Below are 27,930 nucleotides of genomic sequence, written 5' to 3' on the forward strand. Positions count from 1 at the left end.
TCATAACGTCCTGAACAGCAATACCAGCTCCCTACCTGTACCGAAGCTGTGCGCAAGCAGGGAGACTATAGAGCCTGTTACACATGCCTTATTTACATCAGTTATGCACGTATATGACGATTGTAGTACAGTACATGCATCAATAAGTGGGGAAAAGGTAGTGCTTCACTTTAAGTACATTTTCGCTTTACATACATGCTCCGGTCCCATTGCGTACGTTAATGCGGGGTATGCCTGTAGTCCATTTTGCTTTATTTTGTACACCAACCTCTTGTGTGGAACCGTATCAAAAGCCTTTGCAAAATCTAAGTAGACCACATCAACTGCATTGCCCTGGTCTAAATTCCTACTTACCACCTCAAAGAAACAAATAAGGTTAGTTTGGCATGATCTGTCCTTCATAAATTCATGCTGTATATTACTAATAATTTTGTTATCCATTAGATATTATATGAGGATGGAGCATCTGTTCGTTTTGTAAAACGAAATAGTTTCCAGCACATGAGAAAATAATCAGAAATCCATGAAACCGCGGTAGCAAAGAAATGAGATTTTACTAGTACATGGTTAGCGATAAAAGGACGTGTTACAACTTAAAATGCACATAATCACCCTGATATCAAATAATCTCTTCTCCTTTATACAGGCACAGCTGTCATCCGACAAATACAGTATAAACAAAGGAACCTCCTATCTCAGCACCTTCAGAGGAGCACTGCCCACTACCAGCATGGACAGAGGAGCACAGCCCACTACCAGCATGGACAGGGGAGCACTGCCCACTACCAGCATGGACAGAGGAGCGCTGCCCACTACCAGCATGGACAGGGGAGCACTGCCCACTACCAGCACAGACAGGGGAGCACTGCCCACTACCAGCATGGACAGAGGAGCACTGCCCACTACCAGCACGGACAGAGGAGCACTGCCCACTACCAGCATGGACAGAGGGGCACTGCCCACTAACAGCCAGGACAATGTAGCAATGCCCACTACCAGCACGGACAGAGGAGCACTGTCCACTACCAGCATGGACAGGGGAGCACTGCCCACTACCAGCATGGACAGAGGAGCATTGCCCACTACCGGCATGGACAGAGGCGCACTGCCAACTACCAGCATGGACAGAGGAGCAATGCCCACTACCAGCATGGACAGAGGAGCACTGCCCACTACCAGCCTGGACAATGTAGCAATGCCCACTACCAGTATGGACAGGGGAGCACTGCCCACTACCAGCACGGACAGGGGAGCACTGCCCACTACCAGCACGGACAGGGGAGCACTGCCCACTACCAGCACGGACAGGGGAGCACTGCCCACTACCAGCATGGACAGAGCGGCACTGCCCACTACCAGCCTGGACAATGTAGCAATGCCCACTACCAGCATGGACAGAGGAGCACTGCCCACTACCAGCATGGACAGAGGAGCACTGCCCACTACCAGCATGGACAGGGGAGCACTGCCCACTACCAGCATGGACAGAGGAGTACTGCCCACTACCAGCATGGACAGAGGAGCACTGCCCACTACCAGCATGGACAGAGGAGCAATGCCCACTACCAGCCTGGACAGAGGGGCACTGCCCACTACCTGCCTGAACAGAGGGGCATTGCCCACTATCAGCATGAACAGGGGAGCACTGCCCACTACCAGCATGTACAGGGGAGCACTGCCCACTACCAGCATGGACAGAGGAGCACTGCCCACCTCCAGCACGGACAGAGGAGCACTGCCCACCTCCAGCACGGACAGAGGAGCACTGCCCAGTACCAGCACGGACAGAGGAGCACTGCCCACTACCAGCATGGACAGAGGAGCATTGCCCACTACAAGCACGAACAGGGGAGCACTGCCCACTACCAGCATGGACAGAGGAGCACTGCCCACTACCAGCATGGACAGAGGAGCACTGCCCACTACCAGCATGGACAGGGGAGCACTGCCCACTACCAGCATGGACAGAGGAGCACTGCCCACTACCAGCATGGACAGAGGAGCACTGCCCACTACCAGCATGGACAGGGGAGCACTGCCCACTACCAGCACGGACAGGGGAGCACTGCCCACTACCAGCACGGATCCACACTTGCTATGTGAGTATGGTAGGTATTGTGGTGGCTCTGAGATCTGCAAGGAGGGAATATCTGATTATTGTGCAGTTATGAAACGCCCAAACTAATTACTCTTGTGTTCTTATAGAACCACTAGCAGGTCAGATATAATATGTAATGTTCTACCAGCAGGGCTAGTACCATTTCTATAACACAGGTATTATACCAATATCAGAGGAGAGGATATCACAAGAAGAGCCCGCACTCCCAGCTTTACATGGGGCATTTTCCTTTTCTTATTGCCAGGTTTTCCTGTGGTTGTACCAGAGAGGTTAGAGATTAAGACAGAGGAAGAAGAGCCGGACACAGAGGATTATCTGTCCCCAATAAAGAGTGAAATAGATTTGCTTCCTGATGGCTGTAAGTAGTACCCTTTTATCCTCACTTATCTATATTCAGTTTGTTTAAGAATGGACTGTAGTTTTTATATGATTTTATGTAATACTGTTTCTTGTAATTGTGTCTCTCGTCATCTATGTTGTGTGTATATGTGGGGTGATATGTCCAATCAATGCACAGTTCATTTACTAGCATTAACCAATGGGAGGATACCTATCATAATATAAGATAGCTCCCAGCATGCAATTTTTAACCTCCTGACGAAGTGTGAGAAACACAAAACTCGTAGAGGAAAGAGGCAGGTGCAGTGTCTAAGGGCTGGACGTGGTAAAAAAAACCATCAGGACACCGAGGAACAGACCCTTCCACTGCTTGAATCGCAAGAGTGCCACCGTAGCTAAGCGGCAGCTCTCGGGAGATCTGTGCAAACCCGTGGTGCACCCTGGGATTCGTAGTCCGGCTGCCTCAGGAAAGGTGGCTGTTTGGTGCTCCAGAGACACCAGAGCACCGAGGTTGACCGAAGGGGTGATCCAGGGGCTGTGTAGTGCTTACCATCTGGTGGAACGGGGGAAGACCACCAGCGCATTCCCAACAAACTTTCTTCTCAGTAGGGGAAATCCACGGGGAGATGGTATGGTCTTACTTGGGGTTGACACGGATAGCTGGAGTCAGGAGTTCGGATCCGTAGTGTGAGGGGCAGCAAAGAATTCCAGCAGGAGCAGGCAGAAGGAAAAGTCGGGCGATGCAGGGTCAGGACGGATCATGGTCAGGACAAGCAGCAGGCAGGATAGAAAGACGGGCCCGGTTCGGAACCAGGATTTGCAACGAGATCAGGAAGTTGTATGTACTGAAGCAGGGGAGCGAAACGACCTCACTCCACCTTAGAAAGCTTGAGTGAAGACTGACTGGATTCGGTATCAGAATTGGCAAAGGTACTGAAATAGGTGAGCGGAACAACCTACTCCAGATAGCAAAGCAGTTGTGAAACCAGACCAGAGAACCACACAGGTAGAAGGCAGGAGACTGGAAGAGGAAGCCAAAGTCAGGAACCAGCTATTCGATGAAGCAGATTCAGGGTGTCCGGAAAGGGGGGGGTGGAAGGGGGAAGGGTGACACAACGAGCTTCCTCAATAGCAGAACTCATGTGATGTCCAGATAGCTGGGGGAGGAGCCTTCTAATAGGTCTTGGAAGGGCATGTGTTTTAGTCAGCAGCTGTCTAGCGAGGGCATGCACAGAATAACACAGTCCCTGTGGGCTGATACTTACATGACCTTTCCCCTCCCCCCCTCTATGGATAGGGGTATGGGTTAGTCTCTGTGGGCATCAGATATGGAAGTGCTCAACAAGCCGCGGGGCATGTACCTGCGAGATCAGATATTCTTGAGACACCTAACCCGAATGGAAGCATGTCTTGAAGCGAGATTGTCTTTTACGGTAAACAGACTTGAAGCCAGATCGTCCCTTATGAATACCAAACTTGAATCGAAATTGTCTCTTATGGAAAACCAGACAAAGCAAGACCGTTCTTTTGTGACTTCTTCCTCTGATCGTTCTTGCAACGTAGGCAAAAAGTATGAGTTCTGCAGTTCAGACATAGGGAACCATACTATAAGTGCGTAAAAAAAAAAATCGCCGGGCCAGTTAAATCGCCTGTTTTTTGAGTGTTGCTATCACGGTATCAGAGAGCCTCGGTTACCTGTGATAGCAGATTTACCAAAACGGGCGAGTAGCCGGAGACGTGAAGATCGCCTCTGTGAAAAGGGCTTACCCAGCGATTTCTTTCAGCTGCAGAGAGAACCGCCTCTCCCTGTGCATATCTCGCCTGAAATTAATGTTTTTAATAAAAATGTTATTACTAGTGTAGATGTGCAGGGGGTCTCCAGAGCAGAACCGCATTGATTTCAGGTCCGGGGACCCCCTGCTTCCCAAGATACAGGCCCCGTTATGGGGTGCCGGTATCTCCTATGCATTTTATTCCCACGGTCACGTGACGCGAGACATTTAAATGCATAAGAGATACCAGCACCTCAAATGAACGCGGCTCTGCTCCGGAGACCCCCTGCTCATACACTAGTATTAAAATGTATATTACAGCTGCTACCCACAATAAACATCAAAAACACAACAACACTAATACCCACCTCCTCTACCCCCACATGATTGATACCGGGGATCCTCGGGTGGTCCCCGCGGGTGTCTGTGGGCCCTCGGGTGTTCCCCGTGGGTATCTGTGGGCCCTCTGGTGGTCTCCGCGGGGGTCTGTGGCCCTCAGGTGGTCCCCGCGGGTGTCTCCCTCCCACCCCCCACCAACACATACAGTACAGTAACCATTGAAACCAAATAAATGAAATGCCCCGAATAAAAAAGAATTTATAATAAAAAAAAAAACTTTTGCTATTCAAAACATACCTGAGATCAATAATAAAGGCAGGGTGGGGTATTTCTTTTAAAACAGGATTGCAGATCAATCAGTGGCTTAAAACATACCTGTGAAGAGACAATGCAATTAGTTCCATATCACATCAGCTGGGCATGATAAGCCACTATAGCAGTCAATGGTCACCCTAATAAAAAAGCATGAAGGCCAAAAATACACAATAATAAAAGATATACACAAGCATCTAAACACCCCAATTCAAGAAATAAAATCAATAGGGTTAGGCTTAGCCAATAGCCAACTAATTAAATAAATAAAAGCACTAGTCAACCAGTTAAATAAATAAAAGCAAAAGCCAACCAATCAATTTAATAAATAAAAGCACTAACCAACAAAATAATTAATTAATTTTAATCACTAGCCAAAAAACAATTAATGATTTTAAACCAGTAGCCAACAAAGTGGGTATAGTGGTCCCGGGGTGGGTGGTTAGGCCTCCTGAGTGGGTAGCGGGGCACGGGGGTTAACCCCTTAATTACTATAGCGGTTATTAATTGCTGCGGTGATTAAGGGATTAGCAGCCATTAGATTGTATTTTGTCTGGCAACGGAGGACATGGCCCTGCAGTATGCTGACGAGGACACCCTTCAAGATGGCAGGGGTAAGTAGAAAGGTTTATTTACTTTATTTATGCTGGCTGACTAATGTTTTATTTTATAATGGGCAAATGAGCTATTATCCATTATTATCTGGATAATAGTTATTTTGCCCATTACTGTACTGTATGTGTTGGTGGGGGGAGGGAGACACCCGCGGGAACAACCTGATAACCCCCAGACACCGACGGGGACCACCCGAGGGCCCACAGACACCTGCGGGGACCACCCGAGGGCCCACAGACACCTGCGGGGACCACTGGAATTACTATAGCGGTTTGGGTGTGGGAGGGGGGGTGTATTTATTTCAATGTATAGCAAAAAAAATTGCCACCGGATTGGTACCGCAGGCCAGCAGGGACCACCCGAGGGCCCACAGACACCCGCGGGGACCACCCGAGGGCCCACAAGGACCACCCGAGGTCCCACAGACACCCGTGGGGACCACCTGAGGACCCCTGGACACCCGACGGAACACCTAGAGGACACCTGCAGCCTCTGGTATCAATCATGTGAGGATAGAGGAGGTGTGTATTAGTGTTTATTGTGGGTAGCGGGGGTTGGTGAAGGGGGTATTTGGCCCTTGGTGGGTAGCGGGAGTGGTTAACCCCTTCATTGCCGTAACGGTTAGCTGCTAACGTAATGAAGTTGCCTATAACTGCATTTTTATTGCATCGGAATTATGCCGGGGGTCTCCGGTGCTGATATTAATGGGTATCAGCTCCAGAGACCCCCGGCATCAATCTGATGCAGGAAAAATGCATTTTTGTCTAAGTTCTGTCTTGCCGCCATCTTTTCCTGGCTTGAGGATTTTGGGACAAACGCTCCATTCTAGAGCCGCGATAGGCCTCAATAACCTAATCGTGGCTACTAGAATTGCACGCGTTTCAGAACCTGCCAATAAATGGCTTACCGCCGCTCACCCAGTGATTTTTTTTATGACGGCTGAAATTTTTGGTGAGTCATGCCTTTATCCCCCACTTATCGAGGCTTACTGAATATCAGTAGGCATTTTGGCCGATAAGTGGCTTATCAACGCTTATAGCATAGGCCCCATAGTGTCAGTTAAGCCATACAGATGAAGCTGACAAGATAGAAGGTAATTGGTCAACTGACATGTGGACATGCAGAGGAGTAGCAAAGCTGGAGACTGAAGGGCGCTGATAGACTGATGCAAATGTCTCTGGAGGAGTTCCTGAGCACGATGTAAGAAGCACAGAGGGTTGGACAGAATCACAAGGCAAGAGCTCCAGAGGTGTAACTTTATTATTCGGATCAGCATGCAGAAGTTCATGGAAATGCTCTGGCGTAGATGGCGTGGAGCATGGCCAGTGACTGAGGGGGCCCAATGAGAGGTTTGTATATAATCCTCTTGTCAAGGTCTAGTCCCGTTATACATAACCACTTCTCAGTGACCATCGAAGTGAAGAGATCGTTCTGTGTCGTAGGTTTGGCCGTCACACACAGGTCAGCGGGTACATCAAACACAGTAGAGGAATCAGAGGGGAGAGTTTGCCTTTAACGTGGGAGCTTTAGAATCAGCAATGGGTACATCAGACAATGGAGAAAAAAAGAAAGGTTCAAGCGCAAATACCGTTATAAATATATTACATACTGTATGGGGGTAGTGCAGCTCCAGAAAAGGACTCAAACTGGCGTCCAAAACAGGTACACTGAAGCAAGGGATCAGGAGCGTAATTACTCCCCAGATGTGTAAAATAAGAGACACAAAATAGTGCAATAACGTATGGACCAACACTGTGATAGTATTGAAAAGTTTTTCTCACTCACATATTAAGAAGTTTAAATGGGTGTTGTGGTTATTCGCAGTTACCAACTCATACAGGATTTCTTCCAATGCGTACTGGTGAATATTCCTCAGGAGCAGGATAGGATGATGGGGAGGTTCCCATATGTGAACAGAATAGGGCTATCAATCACGGTACAGGAATCAGTGAAATGGGAACTTGTCTTTAAAGTGGGTGCCGTGCACATTTTGCTTTTTCGGTCCAGGAAGGCAATCTCAGCTTGGGTTACCCAAGCAAAAGGAAGGGTTTCCCAAAGAGGTTCGGAGCGGGTCTTGGGCTGATCGGAGTTTGATTCTCATGTAAATAGCATTCATCCACTATGTTACTAGATGCACCCAAATTGGTCAGGGCAACTACGGGACATGGAGACAGCCCAGGGTGAAACAGCATGGTCCCTAGAGACAGAGTAAGGCATGGACGTAGTAGTGGTGAAGAGCATTTTCTGCCTGTAAGATAGAAATTTCTTCCCAAAGACACTGCAACATATTGCGGAGTTATTGCATCTCCACCACAGCTTTCCAGGTGGATAAAAAAAAAAGATTTTATTGATTTCACAAACTATCAGTTTCTGTAGTGAAAATCCACGGCGAGAGTCTGCACCACAGTCTTATTTGGGGTTGACAAAGCTAGCTGGAGTAAGGAGTTCAGATCTGTAGTGTGATGGACAGCGGAGAGTTCAGCGAGGAGCAAGCACAAGGGGTAGTCTGGCAATACAGGGCCAGGGTGGAAGAAAGGCAGGAGAAGCGTTGGACGGATCTGGGTCCGGGCAAGCAGAAGGGGGGATAGAAAGACAGACCGGGTTCAGAATCAAGATTTTAAAAGAGTTCAGGAAGTTTAAGCTAGTGAAACGGGAGCGACACAACCTACTCCAGATAGAAAAGCAGTTGTGAAACCAGACCAGAGGACTGCACAGGCAAAAGGCAGGAGAGTGGAAGAGTAAGCTGGAGTCAGGAACCAGGTATTAGATAAAGCAGAAGCAGTCAGGGAGGCGACACAACCAGCTTCTTCTGTAGCAGAAATGTTGTGACGCCCAGATAGATGAGGGAGGGGCCTCATAGATCTTGGAAGGTCAGGTGGTGTATTCAGTAGCTTTCTAGCGAGGACTTGCACAGAATAAAACGGTTCCTTTATGTGAATCCTTACCATTTTCCTTTTCTTGTTGGCAGGTTTTCCAGTGATTGTACGAGGGAGGTTAGAGATTAAGTCAGAGAAAGAAGAGCCGGACACTGAGGATCATGTAACCCCAATAAAGAGTGAAATAGTTACATTTACTGTCAATGGTGAGTACCATTACATCATTTTGTGTAGACATACGTTATCTTGTTACACGCACGTGCCTCTGTGTTTACCAGGGAAGAATCAATTGCAGTAGTAGTGTCGCAGGAGGAAGTCACAACGTCTATATTAACAAACAATTGGATAATGTAACGAGTGCTCACCACAAACAGGATGGGACCGAAGGCCCAGGTGGAGATATTTGAGTACTCCGACCAACAACCATGTAACCGCATTCAGACCGCAGAGTCGCAGCCGGGTCAGGGCAGGAGAGGTCAGAATAGTCTGATACCTGACGTTATTTAGGATTGGAGAAGTTGGGTGGTTGTTGTGTGTAGCCGAGGTCCAAGGGTAGAGAGGTCAGAATGGTCATAGTGCGTACCCGAGGTCCAGGAGTCAGAGAAGGTGGGAGTCCAAAAGCAAGCCGGGGTCAAGTGTCAGAGAAGGCAACGGTCCAGGTACAAGCTGAGGTCTAAAGGTACAAGAGATCAAGGCAGAATGCAAAGAGCAATAGCAGGGCAGCAGGATGCTTGAGGCAAGCACTTGTAACATAAACAGAAGTTTATGGTCAGCCAATTTGCCTAAGGGCTGGCTGAGCATATAAAGAACAAAGAGCCAATGGTAAGGCTGCAGGCAATGAGTCATCACAGGTATACTGTGTACTGATAGGCAGGGGAGGAGTGTATCGCTGCTGTGTAGTAATTAATGTTGTTGGCATGAACCCCTCGAGTGCCCCTGGTATTGCGACGCCTGCGTGAAGTGGAGACAAGAACGTCCTCCATTGCGGCACAGGACGCTGTCAGTCCGGTAGGAGTACGACAGCGCTCGCACATGGGGCGTCACCCAATGCGTTGTCACGGGACGCGTCACGGGGCAGGACCAAGGTCCAATCCTCACAGTACCCCCCCTTCAGGGGCGACCTCCGGGCGTCCCTGGGATGGCTTTGAGGGGAACCTTTGATGGAAGGCCTGAATGAGCCTAGGAGCATGTAGTTGGTCCTTGGAGATCCAAGAACGCTCCTCAGGCCGAAGCCCCTCCAATGGACCAGGTAATGTAGCTTTCCTCTGGAAATCCTGGAATCCAGAATGGTCTGGACCTTGAATTCCTGCTGGCCTTCAACCAGGAGAGGCTCAGGAGGGGATGTCGAGGCAGGGAAATGGGAATCCTGGATGAAGGGCTTGAGTAGAAATTTATGGAAAACTGAAGGAATTTTCATGGAACCTGGCAACCTTAGCCGGTAGGCCACCGGGGTTGACCTTCCTGATGACAGGAATGGGCCAATATAATGAGGTGCAAAAAAAGAATAATGTGCTACAGCGCTAATGATATAAGTTAGTATGTTTGAATTTAAAAAGTTTTTTTTTTTTTTTTCCTCTTAACTCTGTGCTGTTAATTGACCAACTGGAACAAGCTGACTGATTGGGGAGGGGGAGGGTCATGTGACTGTTTTAGCTGTATAATACCAACACCTCTCCTGCAATTTGCAGGAACTGCAATTGGCATTAGATAGTGAGGCATTTAAAGTGAGCTTTTTAAGTGATAAATACAGTTAGACTATAGTTTGACTAGAGGTGACTGGGGACTGCTTCTTTCTGCAAACTCTTTTACTCAAGACAACAAACGGTAAGCTATTCAGATCACACTATGATCCCATGCTTGCTAACCTGCCTATTTCAACCCCCCACCCTTTACAACTTATTTACTGCAGTCTCTCCCAAAACTGACTGCACAATACACTGAAACCCTGAACTGACTCTAGCATTGCAATACAGCTAAACATTTGACAAGGAAAAGGCACACACCTGCTGTTAGTCTGCTCACACTCACTCTGCTCACAACAGCTCCTTGCAGCACTGCCTACCTCTGGCATCGTGAACCTGCTATGTATTTTAACTTTTTTCTTTCTCCTGGCCTCATGGAGATGTTACTCCCTCTATCCACTACAAACTCCTCCATCCTGGCCCACACCCAACATCACCATACACCCTGGACTACTCAAAAGCCTTGCACTATCTACTGAATGTTGGTGGAGAACTCTAAAAACCAGCACACCAACCACTGCTCACTCTAATGGAAAACACCACAAATTTACAACTTGCAAACAACTAACCAAATTTCTACTCATACTATTACTCTCTTTAGCAGGTGATATTGAACCTAACCCAGGTCCTCCCATTTCAGCTCTGTCCCATGCCCCTGAGAATTCCACCTTTAAATTCCAAAAAGGGCTATCTGTCACCCATATAAACATCCGGAGCCTGCTGCCCAAACTGGATGAACTAAGGGCATGGTGCCTTATGCATAAACCCAAAGCCATCGTTCTTACAGAAACATGGCTATCCCCTAAAACCCCTGATGCAAATATTGCAATTCAGGGATACTCCATTTATAGGAGAAATAGGTCAAAGAGAGGAGGAGGGGTATTATTTTATATTGCAGACACATTACAATTTACACTGTTAAATTGCCCACCAAGCCCACCCTCTTTTGAAATTCTAGTTGGCAAAATCTGCCTCCCCTTTTCTAAGCCCATCTTGCTTGCTGGCATCTACCGCCCCCCTAAAGCCCCTCTACAATCCTTGACTGATATCACCCAATTTCTTGGCTCCATTTCCTCTCTGAATGAGAAGAGTGAGCTGCTAGTTCTTGGGGATTTCAACTTCAATTGGCTTGACCCTAAAAACCACAAAATCCAGATACAACTCAAGTCACTTAACCTATCACAACTCATTTCCCAATCCACACGGATAAACCTGAAATCGCATAACCATTCCTTGCTAGACTGGATTCTCTCCTCAAACCCCAGCAGAATCCAATCCTCTGGCATCCTTCCTGATATTTTCAGTGACCATGCAATAGTGTACTGTGTAAGGAAAATTAAACCGCCCCATTCAAGCCCTAGAGTTCTCCTCATCAGAACATTTAAGAACTTTAACCCACAACAGTTTCTGGATGACCTTACCAACTGCCCATGGCACAGAATCGATTTAATTCCCGACCCTGATTCTGCGCTCAACTATTTCCAATCCGAGTTCTTAAAACTCTGCGATACCCATGCTCCACTACGCAAAATAAGGGTACGGGGGGCCCACCTTCCATGGGTTACACCTGACCTTATAGCACTCTACCAGTTCAGGGATGCCTTGTGGAAAAGCTACAAAGTAACTGGCACTACCAAGGATCTCAATCACTACAGATGCATGCGGAACATGTGCACAAGGCAAACAAGGCATACAAAAGCACAATATTACTCTGACAATCTCCACCAGAATACATCAAACCCAGCTAACTTCTGGAAGGTTATCAACAATATATTCCAGCCTCCTAACCATCAACAACCAAGTAATATCACTAAGGGGGATATTACTCTGACAAACCCCACTGACATTGCAAATGCATTCAATGATTACTTTGTGGGGTGTGCCACTAACTTATTAGCGAAACGCAGCACAAACCCCAAACATGAATCTCATCCTGGGAGTATCCCCACAGTCCCACCCCCTCCCAACACTGCCCACAATTTTCAATTTGGCCCAGTATCTGAAGAGGAGATTATACAAGCGCTCCTCAAACTAAAACTAAGCAGCCAATGTGGACCCGACTTACTACAATCTAGGTTCCTATGACTTGGTACCCCAGCCATTGCCAAACCAATTGCGTCCATAGTTAACTCTATCCTGTCTGCAGGCCATATCCCTAAGACCTGGAAAACTGCCAGAGTTGTCCCAATCTTCAAAAGTGGGGACAAAAACACTGTCTCAAACTACAGGCCAATCTCACTTCTCCCAATTCTATCCAAAGTCATGGAAAAATGTGTCCACTCCCAATTAAGCGATTTCTACACCAAGACAAATTTCCCTAGCCAATTCCAATCTGGGTTTCGTCCCAAACACTCCACCGTAACTACCCTGCTAAAAGTTTGCAATGAAATCCAGTGTGGAATGGAACGGGGACAACTCACTGGTGCAGTATTCCTAGATTTTGCAAAGGCTTTTGACACAGTTGATCATGCTATCCTGCTTAACAATCTCCAGAGCTCTGGAATAGGGAAACATGCTTTAAACTGCTTTCAGTCCTACCTATCAGGAAGATCCCAACATGTGTCCATCTCAGGCTCTAACTCCAACCCCCTGGATATCACCTGTGGTGTCCCGCAAGGCTCTGTTCTGGGGCCCCTACTCTTCTCAGTGTTCATTAATGATCTTCCCACAGCTTGTAAGGAACCCTCAATACACATGTATGCAGATGACACAATCCTATATGCACACAGCCATAGCCTCTCTGACCTTCAACACATACTTCAGTCTGACTTTTTGAGACTCGAAAACTGGATTTCCCAAAACAAACTGTTTTTAAACACTGACAAGACTGTAACAATGGTATTTGGGACCAAGACTAAATTTGTAAAGCTTCCAGTGACTGAGCTCCTGATTAGAACCAACGCTAACACCACCCTAACACCTGTCACTAGTTTTAAATACCTGGGCTTATGGTTTGACTCCCACTTAACATTCGGGATGCACATTGATACCCTGACAACCAAGACCTATGCCAAACTAGGGGTACTTTACAGGAACAAATTCTCCCAAAGTCTCCTGGTCAGAAAGCGTATCGCACAGCAGATGCTAATGCCAATTATTGACTATGGAGACATAGTATATGGCTCGGCTCCTCAAACCCACCTTAGCAAACTTGGCACCCTCTACAATTCAATTTGTCATTTTGTTCTCCAATGCAACTATAACACACACCACTGCGAAATGCTCAAAGAACTAGATTGGTCATCACTAGAGTCTAGGCGCAAAGTTCACCTTTCCTGTCTTGCCTTTAAATTCTTCATGGGCAAGCTACCCAGCTACCTGAACAAGCTCCTCACCCCTACCACTTGCAGCACTTATAACCTGAGATCAGACTCCAAAAGACTATTCATGGTCCCAAGGCTCAACAAAGTATCCGGACGTTCCTCCTTCTCCTTCCGTGCACCCCAAAACTGGAACAACCTACCAGAGACTCTCACATCCACCACCAGTTTAAGTTCTTTCAAATCTAAGGCTGTCTCACATTTTAACCTGGTCTGTAACTGTTTCATACGCTCATAATATATATTTTCTTTAACTGTGCACGCAATGTCTTGTATATAATGTATACCCTGTTCATTTATGTAACTGTACTTGTAACCATGTATTATTTGTTTTACTCTGTGCCCAGGACATACTTGAAAACGAGAGGCAACTCTCAATATATTACTTCCTGGTAAAATATTTTATAAAAAAATAAAAAAATAGTGTACTATGACTCTACTAATATATCAAAAAAGTGTCTGAAAATATAGGAAGGCTGCCTGGACCAAGTGAAATAATTACAAATCACATATACAAATGACAACAAATAAACCGGCGCCTAGTACCAAAAGATCAGTGAAAAAACCTGACCATAACATGAATGTCCAGTCCTGTTGAACTAGGAATCTTCTGATGAGTCTTGATCGTTGTCTCATAACATGTGGAAAGAAATCAGAGACCAATCATAGTGTACGACTATAAGACACTTAGAAGACCATGAAATCTTAAAATATATATAAAAATAAAAGATCTGCTGATGAACAAACAAGACCAACACGCACAAAACAAACAACAAACAGACTGCTACTAACTCCAACAACACAACACCTGATGAGAGATCAAAAAATTATAACCGCTTTAATAAAATACACTTTATAATAAAAATAGTGACATACACTGGAATAGTGACGTGGGTGCTCAGCTCTGGATAGGGAAAAATGAAAACCCTACTTACGAAATGCAAATAGCAAATAGGCACAGAGGATAGTCCTTTTCACAGGATCAGTGTCCACACCAGGAAACTGGATGTTGATTCAGTGGGTAGCCGGTCCCACCGCCGCGTGCACCGCCAACCCGGATTGTTCCTTGAAAGTAACACTGCCTGGACTGGGCTTCCCCACTGTGTCTGACTGAAGCCACGTGTACTGTAGCCACTCCTGTACGCCTTATGCCGACTACAGACTCCTTGCCGGAGATGCGCGTGCATATGCGGAAGTGCAGCTCGCTCATCGCTGCGCTCCAAAGCTGGTAGTCCTGCTTGTGACTGAATCAGCAGCTAATGCCAATAGCACACCAGTAACACTCCACAATCGACACTACCCACGCGTTTCATGAGAGAACTCACTTCTTCAGGGGATATGCCCTTCCGCATTCAAACTGAATGAGACTGCCAGGAACCCCCGCTGTGTTAATCCGATGGGCCATTAGTCTGTTTGCAGAAATGTTACAGAAATGTTGCAGCATTACTGGGGTATTGCCCCAGACTTTCAAAGGCAAGTGTTCGGATACTCGTTGCTGCATCTGTACATGCGGTGACAAATTCCTTTGTCCTTACGCATCCCTGGCCAGCAAAAGGTCCTTTCCAGAAGATCAATAGTTCTCCTTGTACCTGGATGGAGCTTTTAGACGAATGACCCCATTCCAATACCTTTCGTCGATAGGGTGGTGCGGTGAGGAGACATTCCTCTGGAACTTCGAGACCATCCAGAATATCAGACTGACTTCTCGCGATGTCCTCCATAGAATCAAATGTGTTAGCAGAAATGATACATGATGGGGGAAGTATGGTTTCCTGTCGGTCCTCAGCCTTGTCTTCTACTAGAAATTGATGGGTGAGGGCATCTGCCTTCACATTTTTAGAACCTGGTAAATAGGCTAATAATAATAAGAAATAATTAAATTAAAGCGAGAGAAGAAAAGTGACCATCGAGCTTGTCGTGACCCCAAGTGGCTAGCGCCTTCGATGTAGAGCAGATTCTTATGATCAGAATGGTAACTGGATTTTCAGTACCTTCGAGTAAGTGCCTCCATTCCCCCAAAGCCACTTTGATGGCCAACAGTTCACAATTGCCCACGTCGTAATTCTGTTCGGCAGGCAAGATTTTTTTGGAAAAGAACGCACATGGGTGTAGTCTGGCTTGTTGAGTCTTTCTTTGGGACAAGATTGCCCCGGCCCCAACATCTGAAGCGTCCACTTCAAGCATGACGGTTAGTCCTGGATCAGGATGCACCAGCACAGGGGCTGACACCGGCTGTTTTTAGCTTCTCTAATGCTTGAAGGGCTGCAGGAGACCAAAGTGCGGGATCAGCTCCTTTCTGTGTCAACGCCGTAATGGGTGCTACTACGGATGAACATTTTTGTATGAACCTTGGTAGTAATTTGCGAAGCCTAAGAACCATTGTATGGCCTTCATGGTCATAGGACGAGGCCAATCCAAAACTGCTTTCACTTTGGCTGGATCCATGGCATGGCAAGTATCAGAGATGATATAACCCAGAAAGGATGTCGGAGTCTGATGAAAGTGACACTTCTCCAATTTCGCGAAGAAGTGATTCTCCCGTAGTCGTTGGAGAACCTGTTTGACATGACCCAGGTGTTCACGATCGGTTTTCGAGAAGATTAGAATGTCAGCAAGATAGACAATGACGTATTGGTCCAGGAGATCCCTGAAAACCTCGTTAACAAAGTCCTGGAATACCTAGGGAGCATTACAAAGACTGAAAGGCATGACTAGGTATTCGTAATGTCCGTCATGGTTGTTAAACGCTGTTTTCCACTCATCCCCCTGTCAGATTCTTACACGATTGTAGGCTCCTCGTAAGTCCAGTTTAGTAAAACTGGTGGAACCCTGTAATCTGTCAAAGAGTTCAGGGATGAGTGGTAAAGGGTAGCGGTTCTTTATTGTGATTTTAATAAGTCCCTGATAATCAATACATAGTCTGAGGGATCCATCCTTTTTCATTACAAAGAAGAACCCGGCCCCGGCAGGAGACGTGGACTTCCGGATGAAGCCCCTTTGCAGGTTCTCTTGGATGTAATCCTTCATGGCCTTGGTCTCTGGAGGCGACAATGGGTATGACCATCCTCGCGGAGGCACTGAACCGGGTAGAAGGATGATAGGGCAATCGAATGACCGGTGGAGTGGAAGCTCCTCGGATTGAGCCTTGTTGAACACATCCTGAAATGTAGAGTAGATTTGAGGCAGATGAGAAGTTACCTGCTCTGGTATTGAAACCCCACATAGGCCTTTGGACGGCACACAGCAGTTCTGTAGGCAGTATGAACTCCATTGAAAAGGCTGCTCTTCTGTCCAGTCAAGCCGAGGGTTATGTAGTTGAAGCCATGGGAGTCCCAGGATGACGTAGACGGTAATAGAATGAATGACATCAAATTGGATCCTTTCAGTATGAACCTCTCGTGTCTGCAACTGGAAATGGATAGTTTGAAGACAAAGGCGGGTTGTAAGGGTCGACCGTCAATTGCCTCTTGCCCTACCGGGTGACTGCTACGTGTCAAAGGGATTTTGTTTCTTTCTGCGAATCCCTGGTCCATGAAATTTCCCCCTGACCCAGAATCCAGAAAGGCCCAATTGTGGCCTTGAAGTTGTCACCGGTTAGGGAGATGGGTAGAGAGAGGGAGTGGCTCAGTGAGTAAAGACACTGACCGGCATTGAGAGTTTGAAGCAGGGTAGTCTGGTTCAATTCCCGGTGACGGCTCCTTGTGACCTTGGGCAACTCACTTTATCTCCCTGTGCCTCAGGCACCAAAAACATAGATTGTAAGCTCCACGGGGCAGGGACCTGTGCCTGCAAAATGTCTCTGTAAAGCGCTACGTATAACTAGCAGCGCTATACAAAAACATGCTATTATTATTATTATTATTATTATTTATGGGTATCAAAAGCCTGGTTGGCATCTTGGGAGGAGAAATAGATAATGTTCCCAGTGTGATTCTCCCAGCTCTCGCTGGGGACTTGGTGTTTCCCGACTTCTGGGGACAAGCAATTACCTGGTTTCCAACATTACATAATGAGGGCAGAGTCCACCATTATGTCTGCGTTGTTTCTCACCGGGTGATAGCTTGTTGCCTCCGAGCTGCATTGATTCTTCCAGATTCAGAAGAGGGGGGTTAAGGACCTCTGTGTAGTGGCTGCAGGGAGACCGCAAACCTTGCTTGCGTCGATTTCTTCTGCCCTTCTTTCCTGTAATCTTAAGTCCACTTGTATGCATAGGCCAACGAGCTCCTCCATTTCCGTGGGGCGTTCCTGCAGAGCAAATTCGTCCTCAAGGCTCTCGGACAGACCCTGCCAGAATGCTGCCATCAATGCCTCATCGTTTCAGCGGCTATGGTCTGTAGTTGGGCCACAGAACCACTGCCTTGGGAAATATGGAAGAGAGGTGAGGCAGCGGCTAGCTTGCATCTGGGTGTGACGAATACTCTGCGGAACTCTTTGGTGAAGCGGCCTATGTCGCACTTGAGGTCCGGTCTTTGTTCCCAGATGGGTGAAGCCCACGCCAAAGCGTCAACAAGTAGGGACACAATATAGGCCACCTTAGATCGCTGGGATAGAAAACGTGATGGTATCAATTCAAACTGGATAGAACACTGGTTAAGAAACCCGCGGCAACCAAGAGAATCGCCACCATTACGTTTGGGTGTAGGGAGTCAGGGTTCGGAGGCTCCGTTCATGGGAATAGTTGAGGGAGAAGACACCGCTGAGGGGACCGGATCCACAGGAGCACTTGGACAGTCAGACAGACAGGAGCCTGGTACTGTACTCTCTAATGTGAGTGTATTATATATTTACTTACCTGCATCTAATAAGATATTTTTGATATAGTATACCATTGTAAGTTTGTTCTATCTTTACATCTATGGGGCACACGTCCCTGATTGAATGAGCCATAGTGAGATCGTGACTGTACACCAACCAACTAGACTGCTTCCACTAGAAAAATAAGTGAATTTACTCTTCTTCACCATAATCTTAACCCTGCTCCTAATAGAGAGAGAAGTGTCTCTATACTGCTGTTCTTACACCTTATAAATGTGAGTGGAAAATCGCTAAACTCAGATTGCCTATAACTCAGTGATAGACCATACTACACTATGTCGATTTTTCCTCTCTATTATATGCCACATTGAGTGAAAAATCCTGAGAGGTGTACACAAAAGACACAGATTTCAAGACCTCTCCACGTTATTTCATCGACACTCCAGTTGGAGAGAGAAGTGTCTCCAACATGCCATCTGATATCCTATAATCTGTGAGCGTAAAAGCTAACACCTTTTTAAGACAGGACATTGAGTCATATAGTATTACACTATATATCTTTGTATTCTTTATGCACATATACGCTGTGGACAAATTGACTTCCCCTCAACTGAAAAACACGGAAGGCAGGAGCCTGGTCAGTCATAGCTTGTACTGTAAGTAGAAGTTGCTCATACGCCGACTATAGAGAAAAAGGGAGAAAGCAGCGCACTGCCAGGGAGTCAGGTGGTATAAAAATAAGGTTCTATTTATTCAGCACAAGTACAAAAAACATCACCCCAAGAGGTGGAAAAAGTCCTCCTACTCGTTTCGGACACAAATGTCCTTTATCAAGGAGTATAAGGTGTAGGACGGCAGGGACCCTCTATTTATATCAAACACTACAAAGCAATAATGTTCAATTTTCACGCCAAACACCTGCGCCCGTGTGACGTCATGATGGGCGCCCGCGCCCGTAACAGGCGGGCTCGCGCACCCCTTTGTTACTCCTCCTCGCTGTCAGCACGCGAACAAATGCAGGGCTGGCATTGCTAGCCTAACGTGCAGGCAGCTCTGTGGGTGCCCCGCCCCCCCGGCACACATCCTGAGAGCTGATTGGCGCCCCTGCGGGTGTTTTCATTGGCTTGGATGCCGATCGTGGCCCAATCAGCTCTCAGGATGTGTGCCGGGGAGGCGGGGCACCCACAGAGCTGGCTGCCTGCACGTTAGGCTAGCCATGCCAGCCCTGCATTTGTTCGCGTGCTGACAGCGAGGAAGTGTAACAAAGGGGTGCGCGAGCCCGCCTGTTACGGGCGCGGGCGCCCATCATGACGTCACACGGGCGCAGGTGTTTGGCGTGAAAATTGAGCATTATTGCTTTGTAGTGTTTGATATAAATAGAGGGTCCCTGCCGTCCTACACCTTATACTCCTTGATAAAGGACATTTGTGTCCGAAACGAGTAGGAGGACTTTTTCCACCTCTTGGGGTGATGTTTTTGTACTTGTGCTGAATAAATAGAACCTTATTTTTATACCACCTGACTCCCTGGCAGTGCGCTGCTTTCTCCCTTTTTCTCTATCGTTGGACTACTGCATTTACAGCTTGGCACGCCAGCCTCGACCCTCCAAGACTCAAGGAGTGGGTAAGATCTTTCCAAGTTATTCTTTATGTGATTATCATATATGGATGAGTACCAGTATTTATTTATTTTCCTCCAATGAGGTTACATCAAGGTGATATCCAGCATTATTGATTGTTCCCTTCAGGTGAAGTGATGTTGTATTGGGACTGGTCACTCACAGATCACTTATCAGTTTATACCCACTCCGTAGTATTGTCTAGTTTAGGAGTCCTGTATTTATGGGTGTTATTGCGTGAAAGTTTCACCATCTTTGGAGCACCCATCTTTCTCATATTCGGAACGTCTACACGCCGACTATTCTGGTCAAGCTGTTAATCTATTTGGTTAAACATGTCAGAGTGCATGTGCAGAACTCGACCCACCTCATCGGGGTCCATGTTTGTGGGCCTCAGCAGACTGTAACGAGTGCTCACCACAAACAGGACGGGACCACAAGGCCGAGGTGAGGATGTTTTGAGTACACCGACCAACAACCGCGCAACTGCGTCCGGACCGCAGATTCGCAGTCATGCAGCTGGGTCAGGGCAGGAGAGGTCAGAATAGTCGTGACACCCGCTGTGGTCTAGGATTGGAGAAGTCGGATGTGTAGTGCGTAGCTCGCCACAAACGAGGCACGAACGCGGGGCTGAGGTAAGGATTGGTACAAAACGCCGACCACAACCGCGAGGGCGTGTCTAGAGTGTAGGATCGTCTTGCAGGCACCAGAACGGTGAACCCTCACATTACCCCCCACCCTCTAGGGGCGACCTCCGGGCGACTCCATGAAGGCTTTTCTTGAAAATTCAGATGTAAGTTCCTGACCATTCTTGCCGCATGAATCCGATGACTTGGAACCCACGATCTATCCTCAGGGCCGAATCCCTTTCAATGAACGAGATAATGTAAGGAGCCTTGAGAGAATTTGGAATCCAGGATAGATTGGATTTCGTAGTCAGGCTGACCCTGTACTAATACGGAAGTGGTGGGGAGAGCGGGAATGGAGTGAGCGTTCTGGATCACAGGTTTGAGCAAGGACACATGAAAAACTGAGGGAATTGTCATGGACGGAATGTAACGCCTGTATGCCCGCAGACCTGGCCAGTCCCCAGTACTGAGGTGGGTAAGGGTATAACACGTACCCACAGCAGTGAGGGCGTGCCAGGAGTGTGGTAATAGCGTTGCCGGGCCTGGTGAGAAAGGGTTAACGTTTATACTTGCTGAGTCCGGGGTGCCAGAGGTCGGAGGGTAATGTCCAAGTGCCAGGGTTGAAGGGTTGGAGAGAGCAGCGTAGTGATGTCCGTAAGCCAGGGTTCAAGGGTTGGAGAGAGCAGCGCAGTGATGTCCATAAGCCAGGGTTCAAGGGTTCAAGGGCAGTAGAAGGCGGCGTAGTCAAATCGAAAGCAGAGTTCAAGTTCAAACCAAGGGAATCCAAACAGGGGCAGGGAGAGGAACCAGAGCTGAAACAGACAAGGGAGCTAGGCATAGACACTGCACACACAGGAGCTACAGGAAAGCTATGCAGAGCAATGACTGAGAGCACAGAATGGAGTTATATAGGAAGAAGGACCAATAGGAGTGAGGGGTGGAGCAGAGGCTTTTGCTTTTGTGAGTGTTTGCAGGGATAGGTCAGAGAGAGCAGAGGAGGAGACAGGGAAGTAATCCAAGGTGATGGCATGTAACAGACGGGGGGCGGAGCCAGTGCAAGGGGACGGCTGATAACTGGAACGGGTGCGCGCGCCTTCTGTAAGTTTGTTATGCACGCACACTGCGCGTGTAGCAGGGCGTGAGGGGCGTACCGCTGGGGAGACGCTTGGCAATGGAGGCGGGAGGGAAGGAGAAGCGGAGGAGCCAGGTATGGCAAGGGCTGGGGTAAGGGAGGCACGCCGAGGAGCGCGAGTGCCACGGGGAGCAGCAAAGGATCGGGAACACGCGCGCCCAGTGCGGGAGCCGCGCATGTGACCTGACCGCTCCGCGGAGGAATGGGTAAGAGAGGAGGAGGGAATAGAGCGGGGACGTAGGGAAGAGGGACAGTTAACCGCCGTGGGACCTGGGGTGACGGGGACACGCTGGGAAGCGCGAGTCCCCCGATCCATTACACGGAGGTAAAGACAAGCGATAAGCTACTGGATTGATCTTTTCAGAAATAGAAAACGGACCAAGGAATCTAGGAGCAAATTTCATTGACAGAACCTTTAACCCAATATTTTTTGAAGACAGCCAGACTTTGTCACCAGGCTTAAATTTAGGAGCCGGTCTATGATGGTGATCAGCTTGAACTTTTTGTCGTTCAACAGCTGATTTGATGTTCCTTTGGGTCCTTCTCCATAGACCTTGAAGTTCCCTGATCCTGTCGGCAGCGGCTGAGACCCCTGAGGTAGAAACTGTAAGGGGAAAAGTAGCTGGATGAAATCCGTAATTGATGAAAAGAGGGGATTCCGTGGTAGCTTCGCTACATAGGTTATTGTGTGCCAATTCCGCCCAAGGAAGGAGGTCCGACCAATCGTCCTGGGAATCAGACACGAAGCACCGAATGAATTGCTCTAAAGACTGATTAGTCCTTTCCATCTGTCCATTAGTTTGCGGGTGATACCCCGAAAAAAAGTGAAGAGATATGCCCAACTGGAGACAAAAAAGAGCGCCAAAATTTAGATAAACTGTGATCCTCTATCGGATACAATCACTGTAGGAACTCCGTGTAGGCAAAAGATCTCCTTGATGAATATTTCAACAAGTTTGGGAGAGCTAGGCAAGCCTTTAAGAGGTACAAAATGTGATTGCTTGGAGAACCGATCTACTACAATAAGAATAGTGTTCATACCTTTTGAATTAGTTAAATCCACCACAAAATTCATGGATAAGTGTGTCCATGGCTGAACCGGGACAGGTAATGGCTGAAGTAGCCCAGCAGGGAGGTTTCTAGAAGTCTTAGTCCTGGCACAAGTTGGGCACGCAAGTACAAAGTCCTTAACATCCTTTTGCATCCGAGGCCACCAGAAAGTCTGGGAGATTAGATCCAATGTCCTTTTTGTCCCGGGATGACCTGCCAATTTAGAAGAGTGTCCCTATTCGAGAACCTGTTTGCACAAGGAAGGAGAAGTAAACAGACGGCCTTCAGGGACCGTAAGATTATCAGGAATCCGATTTTGCTGAAGGACGATATCCATTAAAGCCTCAAATTTAGTGGAAGAAAGAATGAGTGGATGGGAGAATACACTTGAGTTGATCCTCAGAATTATCCTCAAGTGAAAATTGACGGGACAGAGCATCTGCCTTAAAAATTTTATTCCCAGGAAGGTAGGAGATAAAGTTGAACCTTGAAAAGAAGAGTGACCATCTGGCTTGACGGGTTCCCAAACGGCGAGCTCCTTCGATATACTGTACAACAAATTCTTGTGATCCGTAAGAATTGTTACAGGCATCTCTGTTCCTTCTAAAAGATATCTCCATTCTTCTGAAGCAAGTTTCATGGCCAAAAGTTCACGATTCCCAATATCATAGTTATGTTCGGCTGCGTAAAATTTTTGGGAGAAAAAAGCACAAGGATGCAACCTGGCCTGAGGGTTTTTTCTCTGGGACAAAACAGCGCCTACACCGACATCAGACGCATCCACCTCGAGGGTAAAGGGGGGCTTAGGATCAGGATGCGCCAGAACCGGGGCGGATACGAACGCTTTCTTTAAGAGATCAAAAGAGATCTGCTCCTTTTTGAGTAAGAGCAGTCAGAGGAGCTACTAAAGAAGAGAAATTCTGAATAAACCTGCGATAATAATTGGAAAACCCCAGGAAGCGCTGTACAACCTTGAGCGTGGTGTGTTGAGGCCAATCTAGAACCGCTTTGACCTTGGCAGGATCCATCGTGAGGCCAGAGTCCAAAATGATGTATCCTAAGAAAACGGTAGAAGATTGGTGAAAGTGACATTTTTCAAGTTTAGCGAACAAATGGTTCTCTCGTAGAAGAAGTAGTATTTGTTTGACGTGCCCTACATGTTCCTCAAGATACTTGGCAAAAATTAGAATATCGTCCAAGTACACAATTACAAAGGAATTGAGAAGGTCTCTGAATATCTCATTGACAAAATTTTGGAACACAGCTGAAGCATTACAAAGACCGAAAGGCATGACCAAGTACTCATAGTGTCCATCCCGGGTATTGAATGCAGTTTTCCATTCGTCGCCTTGACGGATTCTGATAAGGTTATATGCACCCGTAGATCCAATTTGGAGACGATTTTAGCTCTTTGAAGACGATCGAAAAGTTTGGATATGAGAGGAAGAGGATAGCGATTTTTAATAGTAATTTTGTTGAGTCCACGATAATCAACTAACGATGAAAACCCGGGCCCCAGCGGGAGATGTGGATTTGCGGGTGAAGCCACGCAGAAGGTTCTCAGCGATATATTCTTTCATAGCTTTAGTCTCTGGCATAGACAAGGGATAAGAGGCCCCAGTGGGCGGTGTCGTACCTGGAAGTAATTCGGCAACCGTAGGGACGATGTGGAGCAAGTATTTCAGACTTGACTTTGTCGAAGACATCCTTGAAGTCAATGTATTCCTCCAGCAGCTGTACCCTTTCTTTCTCTTCAGATACGGTGGTTGCACAAACACTACTTGAGCATTCAAGACAATTTTGAACGCAGTATGAACTCCACTGAATAGGTTCCTTGCTCAACCAATCAATCCGTGGATTATGCATTTGTAACCAGGGTAAGCCCAAGATTACTGCAATAGAGGGAGTGTGAATGGCATTCAAAGAAATATCTTCCACATGGTTATTTACAGACTTTAGCTGAATAATCTGGGTCTACAACTAAATGAATGCAGGCTGAAGTGGTCTACCATCAATGGCGATAGGGCTCTTCTTGCACACTAAAGGGATCTTGTGGTGTTCTGCAAAACTCTGATCAATAAAGTTGCCCCGGCACCTGAATCAAGAAAGGCCAATGTGGATACAGAAAATCCCTTACCGGACAAGGAGATAGGCACAAGGATCTTTGTGGGATTAGAAGTAGATATAGGGGAGATCATAATTGGACCCGTGTTGAGGGGACCTCCGCTGCTCCTGGCCCTTTAAAAGGATAAGCAGGAGGCGCATGCACGACCACGGAGTGAATGGCTGACTAACCTGAGAGCTCCGTTCCCCCGCAGCATTAAATAAAGTTAAAATACCAACAAAACCCCATAAAATGCCCAATAAACACAATATATCAGTACATAAAGACCCAGTGATGGCCCTGGCAAAACCGCGAAAGAAAAACGGGGAGGATTTAAAGACTTACTTTGCCAGGACCCGTGTGCAGCGAGCTGACCCAGAAATGGCACGCGGCTCGAATAGGGATTCGGATACGGAGCGGGAGCAAGAGGAGGACAACACAGACGGCCCAGAACAACTGCCGGACCGCCGGTGCGACTTCACAAAACTATACAGAGATGTGAAGTCCTTGCTACAGGCCGAAATTCAGGGGCTGAGGAAAGAGGTCCAGAGTATCGGTAAACGCACTGGCCAGGTGGAGGAGAAGGTAGATGCCTCCATAAGGTCAGTTCAGAAACTTACCAAAAGACAGAACAAACTACAGGCGCAAGTTACAGAACTCACGGAGAGACAGGAGGACGTGGAAAATCGCGAACGACGCAATAATGTCCAAGTGAGAGGTCTAGCTGAGACAGTGACAGGCGTCGAGGCGTTTCTAACTAGATGTATCGGAGAATTACTGCCTGAAAAAAACCACCGCAGAAATAGTAATGGACTGCTGCCATAGAGCCCTCCGTAGCCGATCCCTGGATACCGACAGACCAAGGGATGTGATCCTACGGCTCCACCACTTTCGCACACGTGAAGCTTTGTTCCAGGCAACACAAGCAAAGGGGAATTGGGACTATGAGGGACAAACACTCCAGATCTTCCAAGATCTCTCCCCTCTCACGCTGACACGAAGGCGCAAACTACAGCCAATAACAGGGATACTGAGAGAAAGGGCCATCAGATATAGGTGGACCTTCCATTTTGGTCTGCTAGTCATTAAAAATGGAAAAACTATCAGCATGAGGGAAATAGAAGAGGGTGAAGACTTCCTCAAGCAGCTAGGCATAACAGACGCCTTACTCGCTTCCACTTCTGATGAATTTTTACCAGAACCTGACTGGCAAAAACAGAAGAAAGCTCAGAGAAAGAGTCCACGGCCGGCGACTGAAGATTCGGAGTGAATACATAAGCCTCCGACCAGGGGTGCAAATAAAACAGTTCGAAGTTCGGCCGAAGTTATGGGCTTTTTGAGTTTTACTGTTTAGCAATTCTCCCCTCAAATAATCTCGTGTCTGGCCAGCCCAAATCCAAAACCCTGTTCTGAAAATTAAATAATAATCAAACAGAGAATTACCTCCGATGCATAAATCTATCCAGTAGCCAAGAGTCTGTCGCAGGGCCATGGAGTGCAAAAACCAAGATGGCCACGGTTGAGCACATGGAAACGGGCGCCATCATGGACCCACAGGAGCTGCAGAAGACACTGGCGGGAAGATGAAGCCCCAGGGCGGGAAGAGGGAGCGCGACAACATCCTCCCTCTACAGAAACCAGGCAGAGTCTGAGGAGACCGGAAAGAGATGACCCTTCATCCCGGCGGAAGTGAAGAGACCGCCATCTTGGATGTGGCAAGCTCGCCAGATCGAATGACGTTGGCAGGAGCGCCGGCGCCCCCAGAGGTCATAAAAAATGGATGGACACACCGAGGGACCGGAGGAGGAGACGGGAAGACCAGGCTATGCCGGGATAACAGGACCGATGCAGTTATGAGAGACTCCACACAGAGGGAGGCCACAGTAGGAGCTGATATGATTAGGAGACAAAGCTAGATATAGAGAGCAAGATGGGGAGGGAAGAAGGAGAAAAACACTAAGAATTATAGGAAAGGAGGCACACCACACCAGCGCAACGACAGAGAGAAGGAGCTAATAGGCACAGGGGACAGAGACAGAGATCAGGGCATAAGCCAAGACTGTACCAATAAAGTTGAGAGTACTAAAAAGACAGGGAAACACAGAACAATAGAGGGTAAGAAGGGAGATACACTACATAGAGTTGAATAAGTGTTTTGATGTTACAAAAGAGTCAGATTGAGTAACGGCTCAAAAGCAGGGGTTTTAGTTGGGTAATTAACAAGATATGAGATACGGGGGTGTACGGGGCAGTGAGGGGGCTCCGAGGTCAGTAGGCGTCTCCGCTTGAGCACCAGGGGACTTTATTACTGGTGGCTCATGAAAGTCCTCAGGAGATGGGCTGGGAGGGACAGTGGCAAAATAATAGTCAGGCCACAAGTTCCCGTCCCAGGCGACCATCGGTCTGGGGCATTCACTGTGGCTGGAGGTATTGGATTTCCTCAGACCACAGGATATGTTAACATTGATCCAGTTCTAGTTTATATGTTTGTCTTTTTGTTCCTTCTGTGTCCCACCCACCTTCCCCCTCCCCAGGCACAAGACAATCCAGATCACCTCGCCCATAGATGATTTGCAGCAAGAAAGTCAGACGGCAGAATATTACAATCAGGTAGCCCCCGAATCTATTGGCCCGCATCCCAGAATCAATGGGTAAGGACATTATCATATTGTCACACACTGTTAAAGGATTCAATAGTCCAAGGAAAAGGAGAGTGGCCATGTCAGACTATAAACGAACAGACCCCGACATAATTTTCCTTCACGAAACACATTTCTCCCAGACCAATTCCCCAAAATACATAGACAGCAAATTCAAAAACTGGTATGTATCATCTGAACCGGTCAAGAAAAGAGAGGTTGCAACATTAATAAACAATCGATTGCCACTGAAAATAGATCTCACAAAAAGGGACAGAGACGGTCGATATCTAATAATAGTAGGTAACGTTCAGGGTCAAGCAGTGACACTAGCAAATGTATACGCTCCAGGAGAGCAAACCGAAGACTTCCTATGTCGTTTTTTTGCAATCTTAAGCAAAGTAGCCCAAGGATGTATCATCCTAGGGGGCGATTTGAACCAGACCCTGGACCCAGAACTCGATAGATGTTCCCCAGAAGCAAAAGCGCAGACTAAGGTCAGAACAACCTGGATGAGAGGGCTTAAAGTTAATGGACTTACCGACATTTGGCGGGAACTCCACCAAAGG

General features: G+C 47.4%; 1 protein-coding gene across 2 annotated transcripts in view; it reads left to right on the plus strand.

The window, feature by feature from the left end:
- The first annotated feature begins 463 nt into the window (after positions 1-463).
- The window catches only part of LOC142473307 (uncharacterized), a 46,532-nt gene continuing 19,065 nt past the window's right edge, over positions 464-27,930 (plus strand). Inside the window, exons 1-4 of one of the 2 annotated variants that reach the window (XM_075580504.1) lie at positions 464-566; positions 647-2,108; positions 2,364-2,477; positions 8,465-8,578. In XM_075580504.1, the coding sequence (XP_075436619.1) occupies positions 564-566; positions 647-2,108; positions 2,364-2,477; positions 8,465-8,578 (1,693 nt within the window). In that variant the 5' untranslated portion in view covers positions 464-563. The remainder of the gene's footprint in view (positions 567-646; positions 2,109-2,363; positions 2,478-8,464; positions 8,579-27,930) is intronic. The other variant, XM_075580505.1, reaches the window with a different exon arrangement.

Source organism: Ascaphus truei (genome assembly GCF_040206685.1).
Source record: "Ascaphus truei isolate aAscTru1 chromosome 3 unlocalized genomic scaffold, aAscTru1.hap1 SUPER_3_unloc_1, whole genome shotgun sequence".
Taxonomy (NCBI): domain Eukaryota; kingdom Metazoa; phylum Chordata; class Amphibia; order Anura; family Ascaphidae; genus Ascaphus; species Ascaphus truei.